At 41.4% G+C, this 11,172-nt stretch overlaps 2 protein-coding genes and 1 pseudogene across 2 annotated transcripts; 2 read left to right on the top strand and 1 right to left on the bottom strand.

Moving 5' to 3' along the window:
* The first annotated feature begins 314 nt into the window (after positions 1 to 314).
* On the top strand, positions 315 to 1,672 carry LOC148724667 (histone H2B.1 pseudogene; annotated as a pseudogene).
* Positions 1,673 to 2,534: 862 nt separating this feature from the next.
* LOC148724666 (uncharacterized) lies at positions 2,535 to 8,133 on the bottom strand. The gene is made up of 5 exons (XM_088729758.1): positions 7,897 to 8,133; positions 5,991 to 6,163; positions 4,860 to 5,469; positions 4,081 to 4,380; positions 2,535 to 3,600 (listed from the first exon to the last, which is right to left on the bottom strand). The coding sequence occupies exons 1-5, from the start codon at positions 7,984 to 7,986 to the stop codon at positions 3,271 to 3,273; spliced, it is 1,503 nt and encodes a 500-aa protein (XP_088585884.1). The 5' UTR covers positions 7,987 to 8,133; the 3' UTR covers positions 2,535 to 3,270.
* Positions 8,134 to 8,154: 21 nt separating this feature from the next.
* LOC148724665 (uncharacterized) lies at positions 8,155 to 10,924 on the top strand. Its single transcript, XM_088729795.1, has 2 exons — positions 8,155 to 9,569; positions 9,644 to 10,924. Exons 1-2 carry the CDS (start codon positions 9,420 to 9,422, stop codon positions 10,190 to 10,192), a joined length of 699 nt encoding a protein of 232 aa, XP_088585921.1. The 5' UTR covers positions 8,155 to 9,419; the 3' UTR covers positions 10,193 to 10,924.
* Positions 10,925 to 11,172: the final 248 nt, after the last annotated feature.

Genomic DNA, 11,172 nt, shown 5'->3' with positions numbered 1-11,172 from the left:
GGACAATCGACAGCAAAACGAAAACACTGAGTTTGGGTGAAAATATTAACCTCCCTTCACTGACATTTTTGAAAACGCCCAAGTGTGGTGGTGGCCCGCGAGCAGCCGGCAGCTATCTCTGGTTCTTTTTAACATCTATTAGGTATCTGAAAAGTGCAAAGCTGTCGGGAGTTGCGTGTAAGTTTTACAACTAGTAGCTTCATTCCAGCTCGGATCGAAATCCGCCAATCACAAAATTCATGTTGACCTCGTAACCTTTGGACTTCATCTTCCAGAGGTAACCAATCACAGTACAAAGATTTTGGTCCCTTAGTGAAATCTGATACATCGTCAGTGCAGCTATAAAGTTAGCAGCCGAGCAATTGCACGTTGTGAATTTGCGACTTACAGAGTAGCTCTGTAGGTTGTTGGTTATTGAAGAGTGTGGTTTAGCAGAGGGTGAATCTTTGTCCGAATCATGACAAAATTACGTAAATCTTCTCGCGGTGTTTCAGCAGAGAAGAAAGCTGGTACAATGAAATCTGGTGTTGCAGTCGACAAGAAGAAAAGGAAGGTCAAGAGAAGGGAAAGTTATTCGCTGTACATCTACAAAGTGTTGAAGCAAGTTCATCCTGATACTGGAATCACAACCAAAGCCATGGGCATCATGAACTCCTTCGTTAGCGACATCTTCGAGCGCATAGCTATGGAGGCATCTCGGTTGACAAAGTACGCCAAGAAGTCGACAATGAGCTCTCGCGAAATCCAAACTGCTGTACGCCTACTTTTGCCAGGTGAACTTGCAAAGCACGCTGTCAGCGAAGGTACGAAGGCTGTTACCAAATACACAAGCAGCAAATGAATGATAAGTACGATATTTTCGGTAAAAGCAAGAGACTTTTTAAAGGCACTATAACTTTGGTATAACTCCCTGATCAACCAGTTTACAGATGTTGTTGTTTACTTTGTTGTTATCGAACCCGAGGTTGAATTTAATCAAATTATCCAACATGTTGAGACGACAGGAATGCCGAGACAAGCTTGCGGACAAGTTTTCAAACTATACTGAACAACTTTGTGTGAATATGACACTTCTCATTGTAGTTTTGTGAGTATCGGTTGAAATACCCAGCCGTTCATCAACAGAGGATGTCGACTTTAGATTAGCTCCTGTATGTCATGTTATCTTTGCTTCCACTTATATTAAAAGAGAAAGGTGTTTCAGTCGGAAAATTTTCTATTAACGTGTCTCTAACTTGTGACATGCATGCCTTGCAACGCTCACTGAGTTGCAGAGATTGGGACAATGTTACGAAAGGTGCACAAATTCCTTCAGGCGACGCGCCGCACATATGTTTGTTTACAGTGTTATTTGTTGCGAAGCAGAAACGGGAAGCGAGGATTTCCTGCCTTCTTCCCGAAACAGTGTTCTTGAAAATCGAAAAGTAAAACCCGATTTTCTTTTATATACTCTTTCAGACCCATGTATATTTTTTTATACCACCTCACAAATAACATAGGACGCGAAGGCAACGGGCTAGCGATCCTTTCGCGAGTTCGTCCCGCTTGTTATTTCCTCGGGTAGGAATAAAGCTGAGACCCCTTCAAGACTTATACGGGGTATTACATACTTTTTGCTGATCCTTACGAACAAAATAAAATTCAGGGAAATTTTGGATAACGGCCAAAACATTGTGCAGTTTCACTGCCGCTTTACGACTCGTTTCATTAGCGTTGCAACTTCTTACAATAGGCCTGAAGCCACTGAAATGAAAGGAAAGTGGTTTTAAAGTCTTCGCTTTATATTTTTCCCCCTTAACCGTTAAAATCGTAAGCTTGACAGGCTTCTAATTTCTTCATATACAGTATCACCTTTGAATCAAATGTAAAGGTTATGAGAATAATAGCAGTGATCAGCAATCTAAAATAAGAAGCTGCTGATTTTCAAACAAATTCTCCTTATTAAAAGTAAGGAACGGGAGGATCGAGCTGGGGTGGGCTGAAGGTTCACTGCAACTAAACGGGCGAGAACAATGGAGTTCCTGAACATTCCCCGAATAACTGAATAGTGACGGTAATAAATTTATTTCAAAAACATTTTCCAAGGCAGATAATGCTATTTAACGGAGAAATCGCTATCCGATGGATAATTAACAGCAAAATGTATAACGTTATACATACATACATATAACTTTATGTAAACTCGGATTTAGAATTGCTCGAGAGAGCTATTATCTCCGAGTATAACACCCACCCACCCCACCCCAGGGGAGGACATCCACCACACAGTAATCTCATGGGTGGGAAATTAACGTCTCCTTCCCCTAACCCTGCAGGAGACTGGGCTTACGGTTTATTCGTCCTTATCTGAGAAGACTAGAATATCTATGCATTTCTTGATATTATAGAAAGGTAGCAAATTCTCCTCAGTTATTTTAAGACCATGAGTATTGGTCCGGCCGGGGCACGAGCCCTCGACCTCCCGCACAACACAATTCGGCGGAGAGATTTTGTCCAGTGGATGACGTCATAACGTTAAACAACCAGAATCTGGAGATATTAATTGAAAGAAATATATTTTTAAGTTACATTTTAGTTTTCTAAAATCTTGACGAAATATCTGATGACAACAGCTCATACTGATTATAAAAAAAAACTTGGGAAACCTCTCTTTCCCAAAGTGAGAAGACTTCGAGCAGTCCACCCTCTTTAGTTACTTCCGTCGCGTTAGTCAAAAAACCTCAGTGAAAAAAAAATTGTTGATGGTAGCACGACGCGGAGAGATTTGAGTTCTTTTTAACTCGCGCAACAGACTTCGCCGAAAACGTGGGGCTGCTCGTAGTTTAAAATTAAGAAAACAGTTTCTTTATCTGTGATCGTAAAAACCAGAGTGTTATTATCTCAATAATGCAGAGGCTATCATAGCTCAGTCATCTACAGTTCTGTTGAGTAAAACAGCCCTTTATCTCACCGGTTTCGTAATGAAATTTCTCCACCCCCAACGAGTGACTTATACTTAAATTCTCCCAACAGCATCGCTGTCGTTTTCCCGCGCTTTAGGCAATTTGTTTGTATTTTGAGTTCTCATTGCCTCTTCAAGGTGTTTTCCTTTCTTCTGATTGGCTGTTGCGATTACTTTCGTTCTGATTTTACAATACTCAATCGAAAAGCGCCCTAACCGGCCAAAAATTCAAGAATGTTAAACAGACATTGAAAAGAATTCAAATCACTTGGGTGAAAAATCTGGCCGTGCGAGAACTGAACACTACTTTAAAGGGGTGTTCGAAAAATTCAAGCGTTGTTTTTCAGTCTCTCGTTGAATATTATCTCTGGACACAGATAAGGTGTGAAGAAAGTCATTCCTTTAGTCTTCACTCGCCTTGCAACGTCAGGATAGGCCAGTTGAAGGGTGTATCTCTGTAAAACAGACGCAAGAACTATGCGAGTGATTGCAAGGGCATACCGATAACCCAGGCATTTCCTCGGACCCATACCAAAGCGGAAGAGAGAGCCTGGCACTGGTCTGGCACCGTTCGCGAAGCGATCTGGATCGAATTTGTCAGGCTCTTTCCAATACTTCCCGGAAAAGTTCAGTGACTGGGTATCCACGCAAACGGGAGTCTGTTGAATGAGATAAAAGACAATTATGTTTTGTTAATTCATATATTCGGGAAACGCATTTTACTCGCGTAAGACAATGTAGGCACGCGAGGAGCAATTCTCATCTGTGCGTTCCTCCATTGCGCGCGTCGCTTTAAATCGCTTGCTCCTCAAATCGTTTGCTGTCTGTGCGTTCAGCAAGCTCCGATGGTAAAAGAACTTAGATTTGATGTAACACTACGGGCAGAAAATGCCAGAACTTACAAGAAAAATGATGAATTTCAGCTTTTTGACTATTAGCCAAATGATATCTTCAAATTAAAGTAACATTTGATTGGGAGCCTTCCAGCTGACCTACCCAGATAATTGCCCTATCCAGTAGTTAAGGTATTCTTTATTTCTTCGCCTCTACCCTGAGAGTCACCTTTTCGTCTATCCGGGAGATTGGGGGGAGGAAAAAAGCTGGCAAATGACCGCAAATAATTGGACAATATTGCTCACCCCTTTCGGAATCTGATATCCTCCAATATCAGTTACATCTTTCACTGTTCTCTCTGGGAGGCTAAGCGCCAAAGCTGGGTTCATCCGAGCACTTTCTTTTAGAACCATTTCCATATAGGGTAGCTTGTTTTCCAGGTCTGCAAATGAACTCGGGTCAGCCCCCAACAGAATTTCGTCTACTTCCTGTTGAACTTTGTCTTGAACAGAAGTGTGGCGAGCAAGATCAGCCAAGGCAAAAGAAGTGGCAGCGAAGCTGACGTCGATATTCAAGAGCAGGATCTCGTTCACAGAATGCAAGAGCTGTGCCAGACAGTACGAAAACGGTTGTGAATTGATAAAGTATTTTTTTTCTTCCTAAAAATTATTTGTTTGGCCTTCGGTGTTGAAATAGATGGGAAGTTAAATGGATGAATAAATGGGCGGATGGGTGTATGAATGGAATGAAAGAATGAACAAATGAATGAACGAACGAGCGACCAAACACGAGGAAGAGCGAACGAGTGACCGGATGAAGGAGCGAACCAGCGAACCAGCGAACCAGCGAACCAGCGAACCAGCGAACCAGCGAACCAGCAAACCAGCAAACGAGTGAACGAGCGAACGAGCGAAAAAAAAATCAATAATGAAAGGAAGGTAAGTAGGAAAAAGGAAATAAAGGAATAAATAACTGGAAGGATAGATGTACGGACCATAGAGATGATGGACTGACGGATTGATAAAAGGATTGAAAATGAACTAAAAATAATGAACTAATACATAAATAAAGACTTTCAGTCTACCTCTTCCTCTCCCAGATCGAGTGCGTGAGTCTTCAATTGTTCCATCATGGAAAAGAATAATCCATCACCAGACCCCAGTCGTCCCTCCTCGTATTCTTCAAACAAGAAAAGATTAAACGTCTCCCATGCTTTATTGAAGGCCTGGGCCGTCTTGTTCACCTCACTCGGAATATAGGAGTAGTACGGCAGCCTGGTTTCACCGACATTAAACTGATTGACGGCATCCTGAAGCAAATCACTGACCTCCATGATACGTTGGAAATATTTTTCTAGGACTTCTTCTCCGTACACAACTTGCACCAGTACACGAAGTGTGACGTTGGCAAGACCCTCTTTTTGAAGATCAACGGGCTTACCGAGTGGTAAGGAATTCAGGAATGTGGAGCACTCCCGTCCAATCATATGCATAGTGGCCGAGACAGCACTGGAGGAGAAGTATTTCTCAAAAGGGCCGCGGCATCGTCTCACCTCGTCACGCCCGTGGCTGGTTGCCAAGCAATATCCTAAAATGTCTTTGAACACGGAGCCGAGGCAGGTGAAATCTCGGTCGCGCTTGTGTGAGTAGTGGTCAGTATAGAACGCGCGAATGGCTTCTGCGTCAGCTAAGATCCTGCGAGGATGTCATAAGAAGATAAAAGACCATTAACTCTTGTTCTCTAGATCATGAAAAATAAATACAAAGCTCCACTTCTGGCCTTTTCCGAAAAGTTATGGCATTTAGTCGCAAGAAATAAGTTCCTCGACACCAGGCTCCTCATTCGCGAGTTACAGCGGCTAGATCTCGTCAAAAGAGCTATCAAAATGATCAAGCGACTTGTTAAGCAACGAGGCTTTGGTATTGCGTGACATCCTCACGGGTCAGAAGGAGATTGTTTGAGGACCAGTCATTATTCATTCCCTTAGGGGAGGGGGTTGAGAGATTTTTACGTGGGTCACATAGTTTTCAGGGAAAATGAAGAGAGGATCATTTGTCGAGGAGTAATCATATCGGAGAGCTGACTGGGAAGAATATTACAGAGCTTTATGGGGGCTTCAGGTAATTTGTACTGTGACACAACCAAAATCCTCCCTGGCGAACCTCATGTGACGAAGTTTGCAAATTTAGGAATGGAACGACCACAAGATACTCACACAACTGGAGTCAGACAATGCCAAATGTAATAAATTGGGCCGTGTATCTTGGACAGCGGTCGACCAAAGAAATTCACTCGGTGAAAATGCCCGTAAGGTAGCTGTGGCAGTTCTCCTCGCATCCGCTCTCCTTTGGTATTTTTCCATGGGACTCGCCAATAAACTAGCGCAACCTTCAAGATGTAAAAATGTGTATAGAATTTAAGCAAGTAAAATTGATGTCCACACTTAAGAAGCTTGTTATAGGACGAGTGAAGACATAGGCGATTAGGTAGAACACGTAGGAACGCGAGGAACGCTCTTCCTCTCGCGTGGAATAAAGGAGCCAGTCCACCCTCCTCTCGAGTCATGCGCTACGCGCTCCTATTCTCACGCGGAAAAATAAATCAAGCGATCCTCTCGAGTCTGGAGTCACGCGCCCCTCCTTTCGCCCCTCCTTTCTCCCCTCCACACGTTCGTCCTCTCGCACACAACACGCTCCTCTTGCTCTAGCCTCCTCTTACCCGAAAAATATATCTTTAAAAAGAATTGTAAAAAATGATATGACTTCTGTTTAGCAAACTAGCTCTTAAATTGCCTTCGCTGCTTGTCAACGCAGCGAGCAGGATTTGTTTTCTTATTTGTTTTTATTACCAGCGATATATCAAATCGAGATGAACTACATTAAAACTTTAACACTTGATCTGCTGGTTTTACGTTTCAATATCCCAGTGAAAGTAATCTGAGAGAATTTTTAAGTGGGTGCCCTTTTTTCTCGTAAGGTCAGACGAAAAAAAAATGACTTCTGATTTCATTCACTCTCCAGAACTCCTTAATCCTTCTTAGACGATGTATCTATTACCCCTTTGATCTAAATTGCATGATACTATACTACGAGAAAGAAAGAAAGTTTTCCCGCAAACGACTTTGAGTAAAAGGCTATCTATTACATAATAATATTGCATTTTAACCACCGCAAAGCGTTGTGGCGATCGAGGACATTTCTTGCTAAACACGTTCATCGAAAGACGTCAAAGACGCATCTCACAAAACGGTCCGATTTCATGTCATAAAGCACAGGGAACTCTAATAGAGTGGGAAGTTCTGCTACCTCAAACCTATAAAATGATACCCATTACCTCTTATTGGAGAGAAAGGACAGGATGTTTTCTTAATTTTAAAAAGATAGACCCATCCATGCTGAGGTCGTAGGGTCACGAACTCCCGATGATTTTTTCGCCTTAAAAAGCTTTGAATATTTAGTGGTTTGCAGTATACATGACAGGTCACTGAAACTTGGACCGAAAATGTCGAACTTGTGTACACGCGACTCGCGCGCGCGTGCTTTGAAATTAAGTAAGTTTAAAATGTCGTCAACAAATTATGCAGATTTTTTTTTTTTTTTTTCGACATAAACGAGTTTCTTTTAGAGGAGTTAAAAGTTTTGACTCGGAGTTTTTCGAGGGGCAATTTTTCCGGCGGTGGTTAGTATTTACCGTGTTTACGGTGTTAACGAATAAACGAGCTTGTTTGATTTCCGTTTCGCTTCCAAAAAAATATCACGTGTTTACGCAAATGATTGTTTGGAGGTCACCAGCCGACATGTATCATCGTATCGCGGCGCGCATGACAAAAGCTCTAATAAGAGATTCATGTTAACATCGATATAATTTGATTTAACCTCCCAATTTTTTAGCAACGTATTTTTTCAAGATCGACGAAAATTCTATTTGTTAGGGACAGCCTGAAAAACTTTTGTGCTCGTCAGTGCAGTCTGCCAACCGTGCTTCTTGGACTCTCCTGTTTTAACCACGTTGTATATCAAAACGTTACGCCGGAAGATAATTGTTTGGCAGTGATTCGATGGGGTCAAGGAAATAAATGAAGGAGATAAAATATACGAGGTACTTCAGTAATGTACACTTACCTGAATACTTCGATAAAGTAGCGACCGCGTGAGGAGCAGCGCTACAAGGACGGAGGAAATGAGACCAAATACCTTCCACTCTTCGAACATTCTGAAATCCAGCGCCAATGCACTCGATCGCAATTGACTGTCTTGTAGCAAGTGCTCGGTTTATTCCGAAATTTTAGACGTGCGAGAGCTCCCAACTTCTCCAAATGACCATCGGCTACGATACTTTTTCAGCAAAATTGCCTGCAAAAGGGAAATCTTATCTTCTTAAACCAATCACGTCAGCCGAGTTTCCCGGAAAGTTTTGACCGGAACTTTTTGAAAACTCGTGACATGTTAATCACCATGTTTGTCTAAAAACTTTTTATTGTAAATTTTCTTCGGTTTCGACAGTCGAATTTATAATCATTTCCGAAAATAAACTAATGATTAATTGACAATTACACAAAGACGTACGGGGAGGGGGCGGGGTTAAAATGTGAAGGTATCTAGGTGTGAACGCAGGAAGATACTGAGTGGAACGTTCCATCGAACCGAAGGCAGTTCTTCACGAGCAGACGGGACGACATATTATTAACATCGGTAGCCAATTATGAGCAATTCTGAAGCTGTTCTGAACGCTCAAAAATTCCATCAGCTATGATCAAAATAAAGGGCCAAAAGCTTTCCATTTTTCGAACATTCTGAAATCCTGCGCCAATGCATTCGATCGCGATTGCCGGACTGTCTTATACCTAGTACTCAGTTTACTTAAGACCTGCGAGAGCTCCCAGCTTCTCCAAGTCACCATCGGTTGTAATGCCTTTTCCGGCCGCAAAATTGTTTGCAAAAGGGAAATCTGATCTTCTTAAAACAGCCACGTCAGCCGAGTTTCCCGGAAATTTTTCACCGGAACTCTTTTTAAAACTCGTGACATGTTAATCCCCGGGTTTGTGTAAAATTTTTTGTTGCAAATTGTCTACAGTTTCGACAGTCCATCCTTATAATCATTTCCGATAATTAACTGTTTACTGTTCTGAACGGTTAAAAATATCAAATAAGACCAAGTGCTTTCCATTCTTCGAATATTCTGGATTCCTGCGCCAATGCACCCGATCGCGATTGCCGGACTGTCTTGTAACTAGTGCTCAGTTTATTCCGAGATTTAAGACCTGCGAGAGCTCCTAACTTCTCCAAATGACCACTGGTTGCGATGCCTTTTTAGCAACATTGTCTGCAAAGGGGAAATCTGATCTTCTTAAAACAGCCTCGTCAGCCGAGTTACCCGGAAATTTAATCACCAGAACTTTTTTGAAAACTCGTGACATGTGAATGACCAGGTTTGTTTAATGTTTTTTCTTTTTGCCAATTGTCGACAGTCGATCCTTATAATCATTTCCGAAAATAAACTGATTACTGAGAAACACACAAAGACGAGGGGGTTTAAATGTGAAGGTATCTTACAAGTGTGAACGCAGGTAGATGTTGAGTGGAACGTTCCATCTAACCGAAGGAAGTTATTCACGAGCAGAAGTTAGTTGGTTGGAGAGTCAATTATGAGCACTTCTCAGGCTATTCTTAACGGTGAAAGATATCAGCTTCAAAAGAGAACCGTGATTCTTGGTATTAGCCCTGGTAATCCGCACTATTACAAGGTGGAAACCCTCGAACGATTGTTCGACTTGGCCAAAAAGACCTCAGAAAGGGTGAGTTTATTTGAACAGATTCATCTGAGAGAATAACGAGAAACGCCTCTAAAAAAATCATCTTTGTTTTGCAGGTCTTTCTCTTTATCCCGGACAAAATATCCGAGCATAATTATCGTGCTGTAGGTTCCAAAAACCCCGAGAAGTCCGCGCGCATTAAAGGAAATCGCTTGCGAAACAAATGCAGCGAAGCCATTCAAACAAGCGGCCTCTGCGATGTGTCCCACAGCTTCATAAAATGGACAGAGGAGGTGGAAATCTGCTATGAATATGGCAAAGCCTTGGAGAATATCAAGAACCTGTACGAGGTGAATGGTGACTTCCATAATGACGTTAGAGAATCTACCGTGGCGGCGTTAAGATGTCTCAAAAGCGGCCGCGAGAAGGGACGTTCCGACAAGGAAAACGAATCTGCTCAGACAGAAAATAAAGTCGATCTGGATGAAGGAGTGCAGTATCTTCTAAAAGAGCTAGCTTTCTTCTTAGCAGTGCCAAACATTTATGCAGATTGCGAGAGTTTTGTGTTTGTGTATCATCGTCCCTGGCCAGTTTTAGAAAGGTTCTTTGGTGGTTTTTATGATGGTGTTGAAAAGTCATCTTTAGGTTTTGTCGTTTTTGAATAAATTTTTTTAGAAGCGATCATTTAAGTCTAGGACAGCATTAAACAATGTTTAAGATAACAAAAGAGACAAAAATACTAGGAAAAAATAAACGTTATTTAACCACACTCAATCAGCAGTTAAAATGAATATAGATATTTTGCCGGAAAATTCGACACACGGTATGTTTATACATGTACACACAACATTGCAAAAGCTGTCGCAAGATTTTTTCTGACAAATAATAAATTATCTGTATCAAATGCAAGGTGTGTTGTCTCACTGACTCCATATACCGATTGCTCCACAGTAACTGACACTTCAAATTTTCTAAAACATTTTCATCTCCTTGAGACATATTTCGATTGCAAACCTTTGCATACGCGGTCACATACTACCATTTTAAATGCATCAGCAATGACATGAAATGGAATTATGTCCTTCGCGAATTGATAATGTAGCGAGTTTCATAAAATAGTCATGACAAAACGAATAATCAAATTAAATAACATTTGAATAACCGTTCGCTTAAGGTTTCCACCTGCACTTCAACTCCTATTTTTAAAACCTTTTGAGCCTTGACATAACTCATTCTTAATTGTCTTACTTAGGTCGAATGGAAATAAACTGAAATTTTCGGCTTTTGGCACAGAAAATGCAAGTAAATTGATAAGATCTCAATGGTCTGAAACAGAAATATCTTAATCGTTCTAATGAGGTTCAAAAGAGAAATTTTCTCTTTCAATATTTCTAAAATGGATGGAAAATAAAAATATCGAAATCGTGGAACCGTTTCGCCTTATGCATAGCTCTGCAAAAACCGACCTTGGTGTATAATTTCCCTTGGGAATATTTAGGAGTACGTCACAACATCTTAAGTCATAGTTTTGCGTCATTGGAAGTTACCTCAGGGTACAATAAAACAGAATATCGGAGTAAAAATACTTTAGAGATGGTCACTCCAAGGTCGAAAAGGAGCAAGCATGGACCCATAAAAAGCGAGA

This window comes from Stylophora pistillata, chromosome 8 (assembly GCF_964205215.1).
Source record: "Stylophora pistillata chromosome 8, jaStyPist1.2, whole genome shotgun sequence".
In the NCBI taxonomy this organism is placed as follows: domain Eukaryota; kingdom Metazoa; phylum Cnidaria; class Anthozoa; order Scleractinia; family Pocilloporidae; genus Stylophora; species Stylophora pistillata.
Note: the sequence above shows the minus strand (reverse complement) of the source record. Positions and strands in the feature narration are given on the sequence as shown.